Here is a 24097-nt window from a genome sequence, read left to right as displayed (position 1 = left end):
TATAGTTTCAGAGAACTTGAAATGCTGGAAGTCCGGTAATCCAATCACCTTCCCCAGCAACAGCTTCCATGAGAGAACCATTCACTCCATACATAGGTCTGAAGTGTACATCACTTCACACTGCACAACTCCCAGAGTCACCAAAGTAGCAAGGAGAACTTCCAAAGTATCTTGTTGAAATTCACTTTATTTAAAAAAAAAAAAGAAACCTCATGAACAATAAATTACAATACTTTCCCCTTTATAAATTCTTCATAAAATATATTTGACAATTTTAAAAGAAAAAATTTAAAGTTGCTTTCATTTCTGATGTGCCTATGACATCTTTTTTTTTTTTTGACTATTTTGTCATGCTGGTGAATTATTTTGTAGCTGCTACAATAGTTTGATTGGTAACATTTTACAATTAAAAACAACAAAGAAAAACAAAACAAAAACCCAGACCTGCAGAAAGAACTATTCTGTGCTATTTATCTGACACTTAACACTTACTTCATCAAAATGACAAAGTATCCCTTAGCACCAAGAATCTACAGAACCCCATGTTTCTAAGTGACAACTAGTGCAAAATAACATCCTAGGAACTAACTGTACAACCCTACAGTGACTGGACACAGCTGCCTATAAGCTTTATTTGAAATATTTGGTCTTTTTCAATTAAGACAAATTTCATAAAACACTAGAAACCATGGCAACAGACTATGAGGAATAACTGTTTATTGAGTACCTATTATGGGCAAGGCACTGTGCACAATTTCTTGATTGCATTTTTCTTTTAGCAAATACTCAAAATTTCCAAGTATCAATTATCGTTATTTCTTACAGGTGACCAGAGAAAGTGCATGGCTAAATGCACTTTATAAAAAAAGGTTTATTTTTATGTTTTAAATTATGTGTGTGTGTGCCCACGGAAGCAAGAGGATACTGGGTCCCCTGGAGCTGGAGTTAGGTGGCTGTGAGATACCCAAGTTGGGTGCAAGAGCAGCAATTCTTCTAAACTGTCATCCCTCCTGCACTCCCCCCCAACTGCAATCTTAAACTGTTGTCATATCAACTAAACTTTAGTGCTGAGCACACAGTAGGTACTTAATAAATACCTCTGACTGAAAAAGAACAAAAAAGACAAAGAAATTACTATCCTTTTGTTGATATCATAAGCTATTTTAGAATACAAGGACTTGAGAACATTCTGTAAGACATTTCGTGATCACCCCACACCCTTACCTCTAATGAAGGAAAGAATTGTATTTCACAGGTAAAAATCTTTCAAAATAAATTATAACTGGGGTTAGACATGTAGCTCAGTGGTAAGCCTTGTGTAGCACATGCAAGGCTCTGGGTATGATCCCAGTACCAACCAAAACAAAAGACAAACCAAATTACCATTATTTTCAAGGAGACAGGATCAAAAGCTATGTGCTCAGGACACTGGGCTTCAAGTGCACAGGTATTTGTAGAGCAAATGAACTGTTGGCATACATCATGTATTAATCTAATGGAGTGCCAAGTCATTGATACTACATTATAATGGAATCTTTTCTAATTTCCTGGAACTCAGATCTGTGTCAACTTGGTGACCCAGAGGGTCAATTACCATGAAGGTCCAGTACTTTTCTATTTTAGAAATAAATAGTCTGCAAGTGGTATGAAGTGTGTGTGACTTTTTCATTTGATGAGATTTTAATAAAGCCTTTCAGTTCATGTTTTTAAGCTTCCAGATGTAATCAATCTGGAAGTTTTACATGTTCCATTTTTTGGTGTGTTATCTCTTATTACCCTCTGAACACATTTTATCTATTGACTTACTGATTTTAGGGTGCTAGGGACTGGATGCAGGCTTTCTACACGCCAGACAAGTGCTCTCCCCTGAGCCACACATAGCCCTGTGGATGTGGCTCTCCCCTGAGCCACACGTAGCCCTGTGGAGGTGTGGAGGATCAAACGCTGAGGAGACATGACAAGTGCTGACAATGTCAAAATGCCGCTACTCTTTTGACTTTTGCATCTTAGTGCTTTGCAAAGATCCCAGAGGGGTCAGGGTCAGACTGCTTCCCTAACACGCCCAAGGCCCAAGTTTCTCTACCCCAGGCCTGGATGTGGGGTGCAGAGCTTTATTAAGCTCTAGAATCTGAATCATCCTAGAGACTTGTACTCCAGTTAGCAAGGACTCCTGTTCTCAATTTCCTGCATTAGCATGAACAATCTGGAGATGAGCATGCCGTCAGAATTTCACTTCAGGAGGAGTTAGGAGTCTCTTGCTTTCTCATAGACAACACCAGTGACCAAATGAAACATACAACTTTTCTACTCAAAAAGCAGTTGATGGCATAGAATTTCATCCATCTGCCAAACTCTGCATCATCTCCCACTTTGTAAAAAAGCAACCAGTATTTATGACAGTGATTACCAGTCCCATTACTGTCTCACAGGAGACAAGAGAAAACAGCATCAGTGCCAAGGTGATAGGGACTCCAGTGATCCAACAAAAAGCCACAACAAGGCCAGCAACTGGAGGGTAAGCTCATTTGGTTCCTTCAACTTTATGCTGAGACTTAGAAAAAGTCTTAAACTTGAAATGAATACATCAAGTATTACAGTCATGTAAAGCAATATTTTCAGAACAGAAGAATACCATCCTCAGGTCATGGCAGATGCTCAAGTGCACACACGTTCCAGTGCAGTGGTTTAATTAGTTAAACAAATGCTCAGTTACCTAAAGGTAATGACTGAGCCATTGGCATCCTTGCCAACCAACCTTCTACCATGTGACTGAATGACTAATTCAACTCAAAGAGCTACAGGGCCCTGGAGAACTCAGATGTACTCCACCAGTTTGGAACTGCTTAGCTTCAATTATGTTTAACCAGCCATTTTAGACCATCCAAAATGATGCCTTTAAAGAGAGATGTATACTGGGAAAAAAAAACAAAAAACAAAAAATAAAAACAAGAAAAACCAAACACCCTTAGCATATTTCCAGTATCGGGAGGAGCAGGGAAGAAGATGAGGGGTGGTTTTGTGTAGTTTTCATCACCAATTTCACCAGCAAATCTCACAAACCCAAACCTCTATCAAATAATTTAAACAGAAGTGGCATTTTCTTCATGTGGAATACAAAATGCACACATTCACATACTTACATATACATAAATATATACATATATGTTTCCTTTACAAAGCTTCAAAGGTTGCATTACCAGCATGCAAACCTCTTCTTCCATGGAAATGCCTAATACTGACAAGGAATGTCTAAAATACTTAAAGACAGATTTCCAGAAAACTGGACTCGCTTCTCTGCTTGGCCCTTAAGAGAATTTTTTCTGCCAAACTTTTACCAATGATCATTAAAAAAAAAATGTTTTACACCCACATTGGTAATACACATTCAAAACATACAATAAAATGGTCTGCATGGAGTAAGAAAAGTAAGAGAAAAAAGATTACCCCACAATAAAACCTAAACCCTTCGAAAGTGAAGTCTAACTTCTGTCTTCCTTTCGGCCACGTAAAGGTGAATCACTGTTGACTCAGAAGCAGCACATCATCTAAGGTGCTTGCAAGCAGAAGGTCACGTTTCCCAGCTGCTGTCTTTAAATGCAATTTGGACTAATCTGAGTTCTAGTTCAAATGCATCCGGACGATCCTGAGGGTTTGCAGCCAGCATTTCCTTAATCAGTTGCTTCATTCGTCCATTCATAGACTTTTTCTTCACAGGGATGAGAAGTTCCATTTTGGGGTTTTCCAGAAGTGCCTCCCCAACAGGCACAATTTCGGTCCCCTGCTTTACGTAACTCCCCAGGAGCTCCTTCTTTGTCTCTGTGTCTATGAAAGTGATCCTCTCCAGCATCGCCCAGATAATAATTCCCAGAGCAAAGATGTCAGCTTTTGCTGTGTAGTGTCCTTCCCAAACTTCGGGAGCCATGTAGAAATCTGTTCCACATGCCGTGGAAAGGAAACACTTGTTTACGCTGACAGGTTCTTCTGGGTTCTGCCCAGATGCTGAACAAACTTTACTTAGACCAAAATCCGCCACTTTCAGGGTGGGTTCCAAGTCACTGGTGTCCAACCTGCTTTGAGAAATCAGGATGTTATCAGGCTTCAGGTCTCGGTGGATGATCTGGTTTTTGTGCAAGAAAGCCAGAGCACTGCTGAGCTGAAGCATGAAGCTGGTGTTAGTCTTTCGATTGGGTTTCCTGGACAACAGATACTCATTCATATCTCCTCCGTCACAAAAATCCATCACAAACCACAAATAATAGGCGCTTCTGGGATCAAAGGCAATTTCTCCTTTTAATGAAGTCTCTACAAGCTGTGAAGAAGGAGTAGGAGAAAAAGTTATTACAAAAATTTGACTATAGAAAGGTTAAAGGGTAAGTTCAAGCCCAGCCTGGTCTACAAGAGCTAGTTCCAGGACAGCCTCCAAAGCCACAGAGAAACCCTGTCTCGAAAAACCAAAATAAATAAATATTAAAAAAAAAAGAAAGGCTAAAGGAAGCTGGAAATATGGGTCAGCAGTTATGAGCTTAATGCCCTCAGAGGACTGGACTTCAGGTCCTCAGCACCCAAGTCAGTGTCTCACAATTGCCTGTAATGATAGCTCCAGGGGAATCCAATACTTTTTCTGGACTCTAAGGGCACCTGCACTGACACATATATTCCTCCCTCCACACAAACATACTTAAAAATTAATAACTCTTTTTTTTTTTTTTGCGAGAGGGTTTCTCTGTATAGCCCTGGTTGCCCTGAAACTTGCTTTGTAGACCAGGTGGACCTCTAATTCTGAGATCTGCCTGCCTCTGCCTCCCCAGTGCTGGGACTAAAGGTGTGTACACACCTGGTTGTACATCTTAATTAACATATATATATATATATATATATAATATATATATATATTTAGCTGGGTGGTAGTGGTGCACACCTTTAATCCCAGCACTGGGGAGGCAGAGGCAGGTGGATCTCTGTGGGTTCGAGGCCAGCCTGGTTTACAAGGAGAGTTCCTGGACAACTACAGCTGTTACACAGAGATACCCTGTCATGCAAAATCAAAAAGTAAAATTTAAAAAAAAATGGGGGGCACTGGAGAGATGGCTCAGTGGTTAAGAGCACTGGCTACTCTCCCAGAGGACCCAGGTTCAATTTCTAGCATTCACATGTTAGGTCACAACTGTCTTTAACTCCAATTCCAGGGAATCCAACTTCCTCATACAGACATACATGTAGGCAAAACACCAATGCAGATAAATAAAAATTAAATAAAAAAAAATTACCAACCCAAGCTGGATAGTAGTGGTGCCAACACTTGGGAGGCAGAGTCAGGAGAATCTCTGTGAGTTAGGGCAAGCCTGGTCTACAGAGAGAGTTCCATGACTACACAGAGAAACCCTGTCTTGAAAATAAAAGAAAGTTAGGTCAGTTGGATCTTATACATGGCAGGCACGGGTTTCTTTATTCTTTTCTTTTTGATTTTTCGAGACAGGGTTTCGCTGTGTGTCCTTGGATGTCATGGAACTTATTTTATACACCAGGCTGGCTTTGAACTCACAGAGATCTGCCTGTTTATATTTCCAAGTGCTGGGGATTAAAGTCACCATTGACCATTAAGGCAAGGGTCTCTTACACAGAAAGTAGGAGGTCACACACACAAAACAAACTGCCAACAGTCAAAAGTTTAACTACAAATTTTCAGTTACCAAAAATTAATTCAAAACCAAATTACAGCATTTTTTTAATATATATATATATGTCTGCTATATTGTTTTACTATATATATATTTGTCTGCTCTTATAGAAACATAATGGTTTCATTGGGGTAAACAAAGACTTCTGATATTTTTCTACTGCCATTAATCAGCAACGCAGTCCATCAGTGGGTTATGTTTTCGTGTAATGCTTAATTTGGGTGTGATTTTCTTTCCTCTTCTTTTTCCTCTGTTTTGAGACATGGTCTCAAATAGTTCATGAAAGCCTCAAACTCACTGTATAGTCATGGCTGGCCTTGAACTTCTGACCCTCCTGCTTCCATCTTCAGTGCTGAAATCACAGGTGTGTTATCACTACACCTAGCTCAAGAGACTGCAAGTTTAGCCTGCTGGATTTTGAGTTATATAGTGAGACTGAGAGAAAGAGAGGTTTGGTTTTAGCAGTTGCTGTTGGCGGCACACACCTGGGATCCCAGAACTACAGAAGGGCCACTGAAAGCTGTGAGGACAGAAGTGTGAACAATTTTTGACTTGCCTAAATTTATATCTACTATTTTGTACTGACCTATTTATATGAAACACTGTTCTCACCAATCATGGTCATAAAATAAAAGTATCAATTGTGGAAAACACTGAAGATGTTCTGTTTCACAACAACAAATATTCACCAAATATTTTTTTCTAAATGGATTTAATTTCTTATCTGTGTACTCTCAAGTATTTGAGCACATACGTGTCAGAGGGTAACTCTGGAGGCTGATTCTCTCCTTCCACCTTATGGGACCTGAGGATGGAACTAAGATTGTCAGGCTTACATCCAAGCATCACTGCCCACTGAGCCATCTTGCCAGCCTAAGATTTAGTAGCTCTTTGTTTCGTTTTTTTGTTTGTTTGTTTGTTTTGTTTTGTTTTTTTTGAGACAGGGTTTCTCTGTACAGCTTTGGAGCTTCTATCAGCACATGCTCTGTAGACCAGGCTGTCTTCGAACTCATGGAGATCCACCTGCCTCTGCCTCCCAAGTGCTGGGATTAAAGGCATGCGCCACCAATGCCAGACCCAAGATTTAACTCTTTATGTAGAAATAAACAAGCACATTCACTTCAGTTGTGTATAAACTTGCTTCCTACTTTAGTAAAAGCTGAAATTATATCTATACCAAAGAATTGCTTTAAAATGAAATTATTTATGATTCATTACCAGTACATGTTTATTTGTAGATCTGTTTTACACACCTATATGCCCAGGGTCATGCACATGTTTCTCTGGAGAGATTACAAGTGGAAGGGTTAGGAAGCTCTGCTCTGCGCTGAGGGAAGTCCAGCCCCAGCCTCCAGCTCTAACTGGAAACATCAGAAATATTTTATTTCATCAGTGCTTTTATACATGCCTTTAAAAGATGTTTTTTAGCACTTCAGAAGGCCACCTTTGCCCTTACTAAATACATGGTAAATTTCTGAGTCAAGAAGTAACATTTTTAAGTAGCTCTATTCTGGAAAGTGCCCAACAGGCCTACATTTTCTATATAGGTAATATAGCTGAATTCTACCACTTTCTAGCTCATCATTTCATGAAAAGACTAAAATTGCTTTTAAATTATTTGTTATATGGTATCTTTTTAGATTGGTAGTGTGAAAAGGGAAGATTCAGAGCTGAGCCACTGAAGAAGGAGTAACTGACAAGTTTATATTTAAATTAATTGCTATTGCTGGGCATTGGTGGCGCACGCCTTTAATCCCAGCGCCCAGGAGGCAGAGGCAGGTGGATCTCTGTGAATTCCAAGACAGCCTGGTCTACAAAGTGAGTTCCAGGACAGGCTCCAAAGCTACACAGAGAAACCCTGTCTCCAAAAATCAAAAAATAAAATAAAAAGATAAAAAAATTAATTGCTATTATTAAGTCCTCTGGTTATTTTGGCAAAAGCAAAAAACACCCCTTCATTCTGTCTCCCATGCAGAGGGCAGCAATAGCAATGGCTTGCAGGGGTCTCCTTTTGGCATGGTATACCAATGCAGAGAATGAAACACAGGTGTACTGTTTCTGACTGACTTCAGTTTTCTGTCTTTCCCTAAAATACAAACTTAATAGCTTTGCATATTGCAGAATCCCGGTACTCATAGAGTGGTTTAGAAGGCAGGCACAGTGGTGCAATTGCCAGAAAAAAAGGAAATGTATAGCTCTCACCCACTTATCTAGATAACTCAAGTTAGACTCAAGTTTTAAATAGTTTATACTTTTTTAAAAAGTTTTTTCTAGACAGAGTTTCTCTGTGTAGCATTGGCTGTCCTGAAACTGGCTCTGTAGACCAAGCTTGGCTCAAACTCACAAAGATTCACCTGCTGCTGTCTCCTGAGTGCTGGGATTAGCAGAGTGCAGCACCAGGGCCCAACTTAATTCTTTTTTAACTCCCCAGATAGGGTCTCACTCTGTACCTCAGGCTGATCTTGAACTTGTGATAACTCTTCCTCAGTCTCCCGTGTGTTAGGATTATGTGCAGTTCATAATTCTTCAGCTCCAAGATACGTCTGCTACCCTATTATATGTTCCTACACCAACTACGCCACTAGTCTGAAATATATAGACTGGAGGCTGCAAAGTCTTTGTGCATGAAATTGAGCCCCTGTAACTTTGTCTTACATTTTCTCTTGGATAAGGATTTTTAGCTAGCAAGAATTGATTTAATGATCCCAACTGACAACAAGGAAGAATATATCTAGAAAAACATAAAAAAATGAAAATTTATACAGATAATAAAGACCATGCATAGGAACTTTGTGGTTACATTATAGATTTATGTGTTGACTATATTGTGTTGTTTTGATACAATTCTATTGATAAATATATGGTCAACTATGCTGAGTGAGGTAGTACATGTCTTTAATCTCAGCACTCAGAGGCAGAAACAGGCAGATCTTTCTAAGTGTGAGGCCAGCCTGGTTTACATATTGAGTTCCAGGCTAGCCATGGACACACAGTGACACTCTCTCAACAAACAACCAAATAAATATCTGGCTAACTTATAAATCCATAGAAAAGACTATTTTATTTCAACACAGGTACCTATTTCTGAGTTCTTATGGCCAAACCTTGCTTCAGCATTACCTCTGTCTCTGACAATGACCATGGAAGGCAGAAGTGATCACTATAACCTGTGAACAGCGCTGGGAGTTGGTGGTGCATGCTTTTAAATCCAGCACTCAGGAGGCAGAGGCAATCGGATCTCTGAGTTTGAGACCAGCCTAGTTTACAAGAGCTAGCTAGTTCTAGGACAGCCTCCAAAGCCGCAAAGCCGCAGAGAAACCCTGCTTTGAACCTCCCCCCCCCCAAAAAAAAAAAAAGAAAATCACTTAGTCAAATCTGGTACTTCATATGTTAGGACCTCCAAGTAATAAGCAATACCTAATTGTTACAGTTGCTAGATGTGGACTCAACACTAAACAATATCTAATTCTTGTTACAGTTGCTAAATCGGGACTCCAGTTAAGTCAAATGTGCTAACATCTTCACTTTTCCATCCACAGGGATTGTGTAACTTAATCTCTACAACTCAATGCAAAGCAGACAAGGTTTAGGAGGAATGTAGTTATGCCCCCAACCCTAGCCTCAATCTCTAGCACTGGCAACAACAACAACAACAACAAAGACAGCAAAGTTTCCAACCTTTTTTGAGACAGGGTTCAGGGTTTCTCTGTGTAGTGTAACAGTCCTGGCACTCACTCCACAGACCTGCCTGCCTCTGCCTCTGCCTCTGCCTCCGGCCGAGCTGGGTGCTCCACCACTGCCTTGCTCTGATGATTTTTTTTTTATCATTGTAATTTACATACTTTTAGAAAGATAAACAATAATGTAGTTTAAATTTTTTTTAATTATTCATTTCATGTATGTGTGGTGCTACAGCAAACCCATGGAGGTAAGAGAGCACCTTTCAGGAGTCCACATCCTCTTTCTACCACATGGGACCTGGGAAATGAACTCAGGCGTGGCAACAAGCTCCTTTACTTTCTGAGCCTTTTCAAAAACCCAAAACATAGTTTTGTTGTTGTTACTATCTTCAATTGCTAAATTACATTTATTTATGTTATGTGTGTCTGTTTATGAGTGTATGCATCTATGTAGCGCTTACACGCATGCACGGCACTGGGTGAGTGTGGCGATCAGAGGACAACTTTTACCCTGAACTCATGATTCAGTCCAGGCATGTCCTGAACTCCATATACGGGTGAGTCTGCTCTTAAACTCCTGAGCCTCCAGCCTCCACCTTAACTGACATGTACCAATATACTCATCTAAGGTTTATTATGTTTAGACTTCTAAAAAGGAGAAGTCCAATTACCTATGGGTGTGGCTGTTACTGACTGTGGTGTTCTGCGTTTATTTTCAAAAGAATTGGTGTCCAGGAACTGAACTTTGATGCTAGTCTCAAATTGTCCTATTCCTCCAGTTCCCATATTGTCCTATTCCTACGCAGACTGGCAGGTACTAGGCATAACAGGTGGCTTATGTTATTTTTAGGCATGTGCAGCTCAGGCTTAAAGTAAGTATCTCCTCTATCCTCTGAAGACCTCTACCTGCACTTAGTCATAGAACACCTGCCTTTTAAGGGAGAAGTTCATCTGACACTTTTTTCCTCTTGCTGACCAATATTGCGTCCATTTCCTATCCAGTGACACATACCTGTAAATAAAGGGAAGAATTAGAGCCGTGGGACATCTTTTGCACCATCCCATCTTTTTGCAGGATGCACTCTTCCAAGTGAATCACATTTGGATGCTGGCTCTTGATACTGCTTAGTGCCCAGAACTCTCGAAGGGCTAGTTCAACATTTTCAGGTGCGTGGCATCGGATTTTCTTCACTGCTACTCTCGCAGAGGTCTTTCTGATGATTGCTTCATACACAACACCGTAACTACCTCGGCCTACCTCCCGTATTAGATCGTACTTTGGCTGGCTACTCACCATCTTCAAGGTCGAGGTTTCTGGAAAAATCAACAAAGTACTCTGTTGAAGTTAGGTGTACCTATTGGTTTGTATTCTTATGCATGATTTAACTAACTGTTTCACTGTGGTACTTGAAAGATATCTATCTATACTTTGGAGGAATCTACCAATAATAAAAAAAAAAGGTAACAGATAGCACTTACCCTATATTAGGAACTATTTCAAATACCTTACAATGGTTTCTAAAGTTTTTGTTGTCTTTGAGACAGAGTCTTGCCAAGTTCCCCTGGCCTGGAGCTTGATGTGTAGGTCAGGCTGGCTTCAGAAGCCATGGCTACAGCACTATCATTTCTGACTTTTTTTAAAGTTTATCTTGGTGTGTGAGTGCAGGCATGCCCATGCCATGGCACACCTTGGCTCTCCTGTCACTGCTAACGAGTAGAGCACGGCAGGATAGCTGCCTGTGAATTTCTGGAGACTGTTGTTTCTGCCTCCCATCTCACGAAGGATATCTGGCTGTATGTGGGTTCTGTGGATCCAAACTCAGTTCCTTATATTTACTGGACAAACGCTTTATCCACTCAACTCTCTCTCCAGGCTCCACCCACCCACCCCTGTTTTGGACAAGGTCTTCAGCTCACAGAGATAAGCCTGCCTCTGCTTCCCCAGTGCTGGGATTAAAGACGTGTGCACCATGCCTTCCTTCCAGCCCCCTTTAAAGAGATAGGATCTTGCTATTATATAGCTCAAGATGGCTTTCACTTTTTAAAAGCTGTATTGCATATTTCGTGTGTACGCTTGTGTCTTTGTGGAAATCAGAGGACAATATGTGGGAGTCAGTTCTCTCCTTCTACCATGTGGGTCCCAGGAATTGAATTTATGTTGTAAGGCTTGGCAGAAAGCAACTTTACCCACTGAACCAATCTCAACAGCCCTGGTTACCTCTGTCTCTGGAATGATGGGTGGTGACACTACCTGGCTACTTTATACTACATTCATTTAATCCCTAACCATAATCTGTGTAGCAAGGGGTAGGTGTTATAATGGTCATTTTAGAAGTGAGGAAATTAAAGCACAGAGAGGGTTAAGTACAAAGCCAGTGGCCAGGCAGCTCTTTGGTTCAGATATCCATGACTTAAACCCTAAACTACATTACTTCTTATAGGAACTGCTGGAGCATGTCATTGATAAAAATAACCCAAAGCTGGACAGCAGTGGCTCCAGCCTTTAATCCAAGCACTCAGGCTTTAATCCCAGCACTCAGGAGACAGAAGCAGGCTGCCCTTGAGTTCAAGGCCAGTCTGGTCTACAGAGTGAGTTCTAGGACAGGCAGAGCTACCCAGAGAAACCCTGTCTCGAAAAACAATAAACAAATAAACTCAAAATTCAACATTTTAATTTACTGATCATGAAAAAAATGAAGCAATGTATCTGTATCTCCTTAAGGTTGATGCATATATGAAAGGTAATAAAAACAGTGAAATGCAAAAATCCCCTGACTTATGCTTATGGACTGAAAGTGAACAAGACCATTTTGTTTTGTTTGAGACAGTGTCTCCAGTAACTCAGGCTAGCCTTGAACTCACTATGTAGCAGAGAATGATCCCAAACTACTGATCCTCCTGCCTCCACCTTCCTAGTCCTGGGGTTATAAGCATGCGCCAGTATGCTTGGTTATTTATTTCTTACAAAATAAACACAAAGTTTTTGTAGGAGAACTTCTTTAAAACGAAGCAAGTTGCTCAGACTAGAACTACTTTTTTTTATTATCGTTTAACATAGCTATTTAATTCTAGGTCATTTTTGCCAAAGTGGGGGAGCATCTTATACATCAAAGGGAATTCTCTGAGAAAAGTTCTCTGAAGTTCCAAATTAATAAATCATTTAAAGGCAAGCTACAGCACAGGCCCTGCAGAGCGTTCTTCTGACTGGAGAGCCTGCAGTGTGCTTCCTCACTCCTCAAATGCTCACTCGCCGCTGCCTGTCATCGCCGGCAGAAAAAGTAACCTGAGATTGTATTTACATTGCCCAATCAGAGAAACAAAAAGTGACTGACCCTGGAAGCTGAAAACTCCGGGAACAACTACTTTTAAGTCCATAAGCAAGACTGAAAAGAAAATGACTGCTTCTGAGGATTGCCGAGAGCGCTACTTCCTTTAATTGGTCGCCTATCCTTCAAGTTCCTACTGCTTTATTTCCTAATGTCAAATTTCCTGCCACAGCCCTGCTCTGCTCTGCTCTGCTCTGCGCCGATCGCCAGCTACTGTGCGCTTCCAAGTGGCTCTTTTCTGTGCAGCAGTCCCTTCTCTCCCACTTGCCACGGTCCCCCGAGACAGGGGGGGGACACCTTCCTGAACAAGGAGGGAAGGTGTCTATCAAATCCCCGGGATCCTGGAGGGAGAGGCGCCCCGGGGAAGCATCCTTCGAGAACCTGTGTGCCTTTCGATGGCGTGTCCCGGACCCTCCTGCCTGCTGCGGTCCCCGGGCGCTGGGCACGGCCGGCCTGGACATGCACCTGCTGGTGCCGCGAAGGGGACAAGTGAGGGTGCTCAGGCCGCGCTCGCTGCCCCAGCAGCAAGATCGCTCCCGGCGACAGTGCCCTGAAACCCCGAGGGACCCTCCCGCGGCCCTGCAGCCGGCTGCACGGCCGCTCGGCTCCCTGCGGCTGCAGACGAGGGGCCGGTGCCCGGGAGTGGCCCGGGCGGGAACGGAGGCCGCAGTCCGGGCCGCTGGCCGGGGCAGCGCCGGGCCTTCCCGGGGATGACTCCGCTGAGAGGTCTGGAACGGGCCTGCTGGGCCAGCGACACATGCAGGGAGGGCGGTTCTGAACGCAGGGCATCCGTGCCACGACGAAGGGCCAGATTTACCTCAGGGCAGCCGCCGCCGCTTCTCCCTCTCATGAGCTCTGCAGGCCGCCATTATCGGGCAGCTCGCGCCTCGGCTGCCGCGGCCTCCAGTCAGAAGCCGGCGCGCGCCCCCGTGGTGCGCGGACACACCCCCTCACGCCGGGCCCCGCCCCCTCCGGCTTGCCGTAGTGCGCGTGCGTCACCGAGCGCCGCCTGCTGGGCGAGCGAGCGCCGGTCCTGCGCGCGTGCGGCGTGGCGCTCCGGCGCCGCTCGCTGCTCCGGTGCCGCGCAGAGCCGAGCGGCGCCCGCGGGGTGTGCGCGCTGCAGGGCGGACCACTGCTGCCCGGGCCCGCGGGGGTGGCGGCTGGGGACGACGGTCGCCCTCTGCCGCGGCGGGTGCGGGTGCCTGGACTCTGGGGAAGCCGCGGCCACTGCCCCGGGCCGGCAGTGCACGAGCCCGGCCGCCGGCTGCCCACCCTGTCCCCTGCACACGTACCGAGCGGTCGCTGCGACCCGACGCCCGGCGCATCTTCCGCGGGTGGCGGGTGTGGGCGGCGGGCCCGCGGGGTGGTGCGGCCGGGGAAGGGAGGCTGCACCTTCTGTCCGGGTCCCCCGGGTTGCTTGCGGGCGGCGCCGCGGCCCAGGCGGTGATGCGGGACGACTGAGGGCGATCATCTGGGAGGACGCCGTCCCCTGCCCCACCGGCGCGGTGGTATCTCCCTTAAAGAAGCCGGAACCTCATTGTTCCCGGCGGTAAGGATGGAGTTGCTCTGTCGGGCGGGCGCGGGGCAGAGGGCGCGGCCTACCTGGCTGCAGCGCCCCGCCTAGCAGGCCCGAACTCAGGTAGGAGGGTGCCGGCACGCAAGGCAGGTCGCCAAGGACCAGAACTGCACTCGTCCGGATGGTGGGCGCTTCGGGGGCGAAGCCTTTCGGATCTCCCCAGCAGCTGACAGTCATGTCCCGGCAGCAGTCCTCCTGAACTCTACCATCAGGCTCACAGTCACTCAGAGGCGAGGACCAGTGGGCCGGCCCGTTAGTTACACAGATTCAGTCAGCATCTTCCAAAAACACCCATTCTTTTCTTTATTATGCTGCACCTACTGTTTGCTAATAAGGTACAGTAAGAATCTGTGACTGAGCTCCAGGTTAATTTTCCTTAAGTCTTCTGTTTCTTGGGCTAATGTTTGGGAACTGGGCAACTTTTTGTAGAATCCGTACTAAACTCCACAAGTCAAGGCTTTACTATTGACCCCGCCTTCACAGGAGAGAAAGCTGACTTGTGCTACATTTGACCAAAAGGTGCCTTTCTAGAAAAATCCGCTCCTGCCCCTGGTGTAACAACCTCCAGCTCCTCTCCTAATAAAACTCCAGTAATCTGTTTAGTTTGTCCTGAGTGCCTTCCTGGTACTGGTGTTCACCAGTTCGCTGGGAATGCAGGCTTCAGTCAAGACTTGTTTCCTGTCCTGGAAAGGGGAGGGGACGGGATGGGAATGCTGGCTACTGTGTTACAGGTCAGACTAGGAAGAGATCTCTCTGTTCATTACAGTCATTAAATGTCACAGGAGCTTCAAGGGACATACCTGTTCAAGCTGTTTTCCTATTGCTATGATTAAAAACAAAAAGGAAAGGGTTTGTTTGACTTAAATTTCCAGGGTCAGGGTCATAAATTGATCATTGAGGAAAGTCAGGGCAGGAACTGGGGAAAGACAACTTAATGGCTTGCTACCAGGTCATGGTTCAGCTACATTTCTGAAACAGCCTGTGCTGGCCTGCCTAGAAATAGCACTGCCCACATTGGGGTGAGCACTGCTTTGTCAATTAGCAATCAAGAAAAAAACCCTGGGCGTTGGTGGCACACACCTTTAATCCCAGCAGTCAGGAGGCAGAGGCAGGTGGATCTCTGCGTTTGAGACCAACCTGGTCTACAGAGTGAGTTTCAGCACAGGCTCCAAAACAATACAGAGAAACTCTGACTCCAAAAACAAAAAAAGAATGAACAAAAACGCCCCACGAACATGCTCACAGGCCAGTCTGATGGAGGCAATCCCCTGAGTCCAGCTCAAATAGCTGTAATATCAAGTTGACAGCTGAAGCTAACTAGGAGACCAGTGTTTTATAGTATGCCATCTTTTGTGTGAATGATAAACACATTTGCTTATATTTTAAACCTTTTTTTTTTTTTTTTTGAGACAGGGTTTTTCTGTGTAGCTTTGGAGCCTGTCCTGGAACTTGCCTTGCAGACCAGGCTGGCCTCTGAACTCATAGAGATCCACCTGTGTCTGCCTCCCAAGTTCTGGGATTAAAGGCACATGCCACCACCACCTGGCATATTCTAAACTTTTAAAAGGCCTATTATCAATTCAATTAGAAGAATGACTCCACATTCTTCTGCAGTGCTTTTGTTTGTTTTTGAGGCAGGGTTTCCTTAGTAGTCCTGGTCTGCCTTGAATTTACTCTGTATAACAGATCCACCTGCCTTTACCCTCCTGAGTGCTGGTATTAAGGGTGTGTGCCACCACAGGCCTGGCCAACCTTTAAAAAAAATGTATCTGTGCTTGTCTGATGTATATATGGAAGTCACAGGACAACTTTGTGGAGTCCATTCTCTCCTTCCACCTTTGGGTGGATTCCGGGGATTGAACTCTGGTCACCAGGCGTGTGTGTGATTCAAGTGACTTTAATTGCTGAGCTGTCTCACCAGCCCAGCCTGGAACTCTTGATCCTGTTGCCTCTGAATCCCCACACTCCTGGGGGTGGGGTTACAGGAGTGTGCCATCACGCCTGACACAATTTCATACATTTAAAAGAGAAACAACGGGGCTGGTGTGACACACGTCTTTAACCCCAGCACTCAGGAGGCAGAGGCAGGCAGATCTCTGTGACTTGAAGGCTAACCAGGGTTACAGAGTTGAGATCAAAAGATAAAACACTGGAAGAATAAACACAACTTCTGAAAGTGTCTGTTTGTGGGAGAGAAAAAGACACCGATGAGACATGTGCACTGTAGTGTATAATGAAGATACTGGAAGCATGTAAATGCTTTACATATTTGTAAAATGATAGTGCCTCCCCCAATAAAAATGTAATGAATTGTTTTTAAGTTAACAATGTTTTTGTTGTACTTCCCTGGTGAGATATTGTTTAGGGAGAACAAACCTGCTCAGAAATGGAACTGAAGGCCAGATGAGCTGGTCCAAGGTAGAGGTGCTTGCTAACAAGCATGACAGCCTGAATTCTGTCCTTGGGAGATAGCGGAGGGAGAGACCTGACTCCTGCAAGTGTTCCTCTGACCTCTAGATACACGCCAGAGCACATGGGAAACCACACATACATACATGCACACTCAATAAACACAACTAAAGTTTAAAATGAGGTCCTTTTCATATTGCTAGTTTGAAAGTGTGATTCTGCAAGACAGCAGGTACTTAGGCGATGGCTTTAGGAACCAAGGTCTTCTAATAGATGAGTCAACAGTTTAAAAAGAAGTTTAGTATAAAGTTAAATCTGAGTTAGATAGCACTTTAAAATATGCGTCTCTTAAAAAAAAAAAAGTATTTGAGGGATGGAGAGATGGTTCTGCAGTTAAGAGCCCTGACTGCTTTTCCAGAAGACCTGAGTTCAATTCCCAGCACACACATGGCGGCTCACAAGTGTCTGTAACTCCAGTTTCAAGGGATCTGATAACCTCACATAAATGCACATAAAATGAAATAAACTTTAAAAATACCTTTAAAATACAAGTATTTGAGAGAAAAGCAAAAAAAAAAAAAAAAAAAAAAACCCAGGTGGTGGTATCATACATCTTTAATCCCAGCACTCAGGAGTCAGAGGAGCCTGTCAGAGTTTGAGAGCTGCCTGGTCTACCAACCTGGTCTTCCGAGCTAAGCAAGTTTCAGGACAGACAGGTATAGCGGTTTTACCGGTGAACCTGTAATAGTGGCCACACCCCCTTTGGGCGTGGCTTCAGGTGGACAAAAGCGGAAAGATGGCTTCTTTTTGCGGGGGGAGGAGGGGGGTCCTTTTTCTTGGGTCAGCTGATCTACTAGGAAGGATAGAGAAGCGCTCCCGTGGTTCTTTATATTTATCCGTGTAAGTGTTCCCCAATAAACACCCATTTATCATTTATCTTGGGTCTAGTGAAATCTTTACACCCATACCTTCAGTCAGGGCTACACAGAGACATGTAACAGAATTATTTGTTTATACTGTAAAGATGTGTCTTTACCTTAGGTGCCCTCTGATTGGCTTAACAAAGAGTTAAATGGCCAATAGCTAGGCAGGAGAGAATAGGCAGAACTTCCCAGGAGAGAGAGGACTCAGGGAGGAAGAGATGGGAGGGGGACACCAGCGACTCGGAAGAAGTACAGAGCAGAGGTGACTGAGATGTGGCAGAATGTAGATTAATGGAGACAGGTTAATTTCAGTTATATGAGCTAGTTGGGAAAAAGCCTAAGCTAGGTCAAGCTTTCATAATTAAGAAATCTCCATGTCATTATTTGTAGGCTGGTGGCCCAAGAAAGTCCAGCAAGAACGCTTGCTACGGAGTGTAGCTGTAAATTCCTTTGGGCTTCCAACCTGCTCCTCCTAAATAAAGACACAGAAACTTACTATTAATTATGAATGCTTGGCCTTAGCTTATGCTTGTCCCACTAGCTCTTTTAACTTAATTTAACCTGTTTCTATTCATCTACATTTTGCTAGGGCTTTTTACCTTTTCAAAATTCTGTATGTCTTACTTTCCTCTGTGTCTATCTGTCTGGCCCTTTTCTTTCTTCTCCTAAATTCCTCCACCTACTTACTCTCCCTGCCCAGAAGTCCTGCCTATACCTCTTCCCTCACCATTGGCTGTTCAGCTTTTTATTGGGCCAATTAGGTACCTTAGGCAGGCAAGGTAAAACAGCTACATATCTCTATATAATTAAACAAATGCAACGCATCTTTGCATAATTAAGCAAATATTCCGAAATAGAGAAACCCTGTATGGAAAATAATAGAAAATAAAATAAAAAGTATTCTAAGGGCAGCTATGGTGGCATATGCCTTTAATCCCAGTGCTGCAGAGGCAGAGGCAGAGGCAGAGGCAGAGGCAGGCAGATTTGTGAGTTCAGAGCCAACCAGGGCTGCACAGTGAAATCTTGTCTCAAAACAACGGAGTAGGGTGGGGGCAGATGACTCCGTGTTTAAGAGCGCTTTTAGCTCTTTCGGATCACCCAGGTTCAGTTTCTAGCACCAAATGGTGGCTTACAACCATCTGTAACTCCAGCACCTAGTGATCCAGTACCTTCTAAACCCTGAAAGCACCAGTTATGCAGGTGGTATGCATATACACGTACGCAGAACACACATATAAGTAAGATACATCTAAAAATAAAAAGGAGGGAAAACCTGTTCTTTTTATATCTTTCAGGATTTGAATGGCAGTGATAATATACAGGTATATATTCATAGGATTGGTATCCTATTATAAATAAAAGGATATCATAAAGTAAAAAAATTAAAAAATAAATTAAAGGAGGGCTGGAGTGACAACTCAGTAGTTAAGAGGATTAAGGGCGCTGGCTGCTCTGCCAGAGGACCCATTTTTGATTCACAGAACACATTAATCCCACAAACTAGAGGAGAAAGCCAATTATAGTCAAATTAAAGCAAGCTTTATTCATGTACACATCAGAGCCAAATAGGCAACTGTCTCTCCCTAAGCCTGGGGTTCATGAGACCAGCCCTGAGACAATTTCTCAGTTCCTTTTACAGGACAAAACCATAGGGTAGGGGATTTTACCAGAAAGTGAGTTTACAGAGTGAGACCAGATAGTTAAGGAAATCATCCTGGAACATTTGTTACTGAACGTTTCGAGAAACCCTGTCTCGAAGAACAAAAGCAAAAAATCAGGTGAGCCAAAGGGGGGCTTTTGATTGTTGGACTTTGGTAGTCAGCCTCAGGAAGAGGAAGTGGCCAAGTAAGGGAATAGACCTTGGTAGCTAGCTTTAAGAATGTAATCTTATCTAATGGTTTTTAGCAAGGCAGAGGGGATAGAGAAGGGCAAGGCCTGCCAGAGCCATGTTTGCTGGTGAGACTCAATCTGGTCAGACTCCCTTCACTGGGGCTGTAGCTCAGTGACCTAGCATGTACAAAGAGGTGGGTAAGACCATATATTGGGTATGATAGCCCATGTCTATAATCCAAACACTCAAGAGGTAGAGGCAAGAGGATCAAAAGTTCAGTGTTAACCCAGCAAGGTAACTCAGCAGATAAAGGCATCTTCCACCTGGTCAGACAATGTGAGTTTGATTTTGGTTTGATTTTGTAATCCCCATGATGGAAGGAGAGTGAAGACTCCCTTAAATTACTGTTGTGGAGCAGTTTCCTGGTTAGAAACATTCCATATTTCACGGAAGCTCCTTAAGCAGGAAGGTAAACAACTCAAAATAGTTAAGGAAGTCCCAGAAACTGACCAGATTCACTAGGCCCTTCCCTGCCAGATTAAACCAAGCTGCAAAGAAGACAGACCAGACCAGCTGCTTGGAAGAGGTTTAGACCAACTGAGTAACTCAGAAGGGACACTCTTCAACCTGTTGAGCTGTCTGCGGGCTGTGCAGTGCACTCCGGGTTCCCAGCTTCTGTGAGCGGTCACCCATGCTGGGGTGGACCTTGGTGATGCAGCTATCTTTGAGTATCTTGAGTTCAAGGCCAGCCTAAGGTACACAGACTCTTCCTCAAACAGTGACAAGAGCAACAAAAAAGAAAGAAACATCAATCAAGGTTCTTTGGGTCAGTACCTGTCTTAGGGTTACTAATGCCGTGAAGAAACACCATGACCTAAATAAAGCACCTTGGACAGGAAGGGCTTTATTTGACTTACACTTCCACATCAAAGTCAGGACAAGAACTCAGAACAGGACAGGAACCTGGAGGCAGGAGCTGATGCATAGGCCGTGGAAGGGTGCAGTTTACTGGCTTGCTGCCCATGGTTTCGCTCAACCTTATAGGACCCAGGACTGGTGAGTCCAGGGATGGCCCCCACCCATTGTGGGTTGGGCCCTCCTCCATCCGTCACTAATTAAGAGAATGCCCTATGGGTTTGTCTACAGCTGGATCTTATGGAGGCTTTTCCTTAGTTGAGGTTCGCACTCCCCCTTGTATGAAGTTGACATAGAATCCAGCTGGCACAGTACCTGACTACAGAACTGGAGTAGGAGCAATGAGCTTGCGTCCACTCTGTTCCTAGAAGCCTAAGACTACTAAAATGTCTAAGGAAAGGACTGGGTGGTGGTGGCACACACCTTTAATCCCAGCATTTGGGAGGCAGAGGCAGGCAAATCTCTGTGAGTCTGAGGCCAGCCTGGTCTCCAGAGCTAGTTCCAGAATACCCAAGCTACACAGAGAACCTTTCTGTTTATTTTTCTCAAAAACCAAACAAGCAAAACAAAACCCAGCAGTGTGAACAGCAACTGGGAGTGTCAAAGTTCAAGCAACAGCCTGGGCTGACTGACCAAGCTTAATTACCGTGGTGACACCGTGTCTCCAGGAAATATGTGTCTAAGAACAGAAGGAACCTGAGCCTAATTCAGATGATGTCTGATTTCCAGTTCAGCAGAAATACAGTGGGTAGATGAAAACTACAATCATCACTCAAAATATGAACTATCCTACAGGACAAGCCCCCTGGTTTTCCAGGGCTTTCATATGTGAAAACCAAAGGAAAGGGGGAGCCTGTCTGTACTAGGGATGATGAGGCAGGGGAGATGACAGTGAGACATGACCTCTGACCTCAACAACAACACAAAAAGGGCTATAGAAAGCTTAAGTGGGCCATCCTGGGCTACATGAAGCCGTGTCTCAGAAGACAGCTCCCATACCCAATAGCTATCTTTGGTAAGGTTTGGGGAAGCTAGAGTATGAACTGAGAGAGTGAGGTGTTACCGTGGCTCCTTTTTAGGTGTGACCGTGGTGTTTGTGAAGATTAAGTGGGACAGGGCACTGATGTATTATGAATGAAAGGAAATGAGGTACAGAACATCCTTTAAAAATACTGCACGAGAGCCTGTGGAGATGACTGCTCGGGGGACAAAGTGGTTGTGACAAGGAGTGAGGACCCGAGTTTAACCCCCAAATCCCATGTAAAGATGACAAGCAAAACACAACTCCACAAAGCTCCCTCTGCCCTCCACACAAGCAATGGGATATGATTGCACTCCTTCCATTATACCACACACCATAATAATAAATAAAACCTGTCCAAAACCCAGAGAAGAAAAGGACAATGAGAAATGTTAGTTGTTAAAACTTAGTGGGGTATACAAGAGGTTCACTGTATTATCGTGCTTGAGTTTTTTAACTTTTTTTAAAGATAGGGTTTCATTTAGCTCAGGATGCCTTTGAATTTGGTTTGAACTCCATGCTGGCCTGGAACTTGGAGCCCTAACAATAGGGTTATGGACATGGGACACCACACCCGGGTTTTGTGGTGCTGGGATGTAACCTCAGGCCTTGTGAATGCTACACAGGCCCTCTACCAACTGAGCTGCATCCCCAGCCCTGTACTTTTTTGTATGTCTGAAATTTCCTGAAATAAAAAGAATCATGCTCAAAGTGAAATGCACAGTTGGACAGGTGGAAAATTGGATGGGACGATCCTGCCCCCTGGTGGTAGATTCTGTGAGTGCAGCTGTCAGGCATAGCGGGTCTTGACCCAGCGGCCCTCTGTTGTCCTAGGTCTGTGAATTCAGACATGCCAGCTGACTTGTTTCTGGGCTGGCTGTGTAACGGGAGTCACGTCCTTTATCTCACAGAAGCCGAAAGTAGATCAGCCTAGCATGACATTTTACTCCTGAAAAAAAAAGGACACTGTTGACAAAGGTCCTTCTGTCACAGTTTAAATAGGTAAAATTCATGTGTTGACAAGCTACTTTTGCAAACCTGCCCTTATTTTCAAGTTTTTGCACAAGAGGCCAAGAGTCTGGAAGCACCCAGCCCTGGTCACTGGTAATGGTTGTATATGTCACTTAAATGGGAGAAACTGACACCAAGTGCTTGCTCTGTACCAGGCTTTTACACTCACAGACACGCTCACATTACATCAATCAACACTCTTCATAATTTCACCAACAACCCTGTGAAAAATGCATTTCTACCCATTTTACAGATGGAGAAACTGAGGCATATAGAGGTGAAAGACCTGCCAAGAACCACACAAAATTGATCAAGTGACAAATTGGAGTTACAGGTGATGATACACACCCATGACCCCAGCAGTCGGGAGTTGGTTGTTGGGTATAGTGTGGGTCAGTTGAAGAGATGAAATTTTAAGGGTCACGTGGCATCAGGAAGGTCCAGCCTTTCTGATGGACTGACCCCCAAACAGCTGTTCAAAGGTGTATTTATTGATTGTTTCACAAAGTTGTTTTTTGGATAAAATATTTCCTTATACAAGGTATACAAGGTCCCTAGTCTAATCCACACGTCTCCCTACAGGAGAGCATCACCTGCCCACATGACTTTAGTCCTTTATTGTGGACCATTTGCAGTACACGATAACCAAGAGCCTCAGGTGTGCCAGAGGCGTTTTGTGACCAAAGTAACAACGTGAAGGCTGCAACGCCCCTTCAGTAAAGCAACCTACAAATCACAGAAAACAATCACTGTTTTCCACAAAGATTGTTTACTCTTTACCACAATGGTTCTTGGAGGGCAAAGTATTTCTAGAAAACAGCTATTCATTCTATCCCAGATACAGCAATTCTGCTAAATTCCAACAACAGTTGGTGGCAGGAGGAGCAGGGGTTCAAGACCGCCCTCTGCTATTTGAGGAGTTCCAAGTCAGCCCAGATGCCGGGCTATGAGAAATCCTGTCCCCAAAGAAAACAAAACAAACAAGCAAAGTGGCAGGGCTGGTTGGGGGTCACCCAGCAGCAGCCGGGGGCTTCCGAGGTTTACTGTGCCATCCCCTCTGAAAGGAACGCTGGACGTCTGAACTTGAGGCCTCTGTGATGTGAGGTTGGGGCAGATGGCCTGGTTGTCTTCTCTTGCAGCTACCCAGGAGGCTCCAAACAGTGGAGCACCTCAGAGTAGGACAGCAAGGAACAAAGGCCAGGGCCCACAAGGGAGGTGTGCCAAGCCTGAATGAAACCTGCCTGCTCTTTGCAGAGCTGTCCTTGGGCAGGGCCAGCTGATTCTCCATTCTAGAAGCCTGGGTGGAGCCTCTCTCTCAGGCCGGGCCCTGTCCCTTCCCCCTAGGCTGTGGGAGGCCCAGACCACCTGGCTGTCCTACAATGAGTGCTCCATCCACCAGATGATGCTCCTTGGAAGTCGGTGTCCTCTTGCTCCGCCCCATGTCAGTCTCTGGGTTTCCTAAAGTTCAGCTAGGCTCAGCTAGGCAGGGTTCAGTTTCTTTGGCTCTCACCATCCGAGGGTCTGTCTCAGCCTCGTGCAGGAAGAACATGGCGCATCGGATCGATGGCCAGGGAAAGGAACCCAGATGCTGACAGATGAGATGGGGGTGGGGGGTCAGCTCTGCCACTTGTTTGCTTTGGAACCCGAGCAAGTGAATGCACTTCTCAGGAGCCTCAGTTTCCCTAAAATTACCAAAAAAAAAAAAAAAAATGGAGATATTGGAAGCG

General features: G+C 44.5%; 2 protein-coding genes across 2 annotated transcripts; one reads left to right on the top strand and one right to left on the bottom strand.

The window, feature by feature from the left end:
- Window positions 1–314: 314 nt before the first annotated feature.
- On the bottom strand, window positions 315–13627 carry Pdik1l (PDLIM1 interacting kinase 1 like). The gene is made up of 3 exons (XM_027399631.2): window positions 13502–13627; window positions 10371–10672; window positions 315–4309 (listed from the first exon to the last, which is right to left on the bottom strand). The coding sequence occupies exons 2-3, from the start codon at window positions 10653–10655 to the stop codon at window positions 3569–3571; spliced, it is 1026 nt and encodes a 341-aa protein (XP_027255432.1). The 5' UTR covers window positions 10656–10672; window positions 13502–13627; the 3' UTR covers window positions 315–3568.
- On the top strand, window positions 13395–22708 carry LOC118238159 (translation initiation factor IF-2-like). Its single transcript, XM_035438642.1, has 3 exons — window positions 13395–13475; window positions 13546–14233; window positions 22624–22708. The coding sequence occupies exons 1-2, from the start codon at window positions 13395–13397 to the stop codon at window positions 14143–14145; spliced, it is 681 nt and encodes a 226-aa protein (XP_035294533.1). The 3' UTR covers window positions 14146–14233; window positions 22624–22708.
- Window positions 22709–24097: the final 1389 nt, after the last annotated feature.

This window comes from Cricetulus griseus, chromosome 2, assembly GCF_003668045.3.
Source record: "Cricetulus griseus strain 17A/GY chromosome 2, alternate assembly CriGri-PICRH-1.0, whole genome shotgun sequence".
NCBI lineage: Eukaryota > Metazoa > Chordata > Mammalia > Rodentia > Cricetidae > Cricetulus > Cricetulus griseus.
Note: the sequence above shows the minus strand (reverse complement) of the source record. Positions and strands in the feature narration are given on the sequence as shown.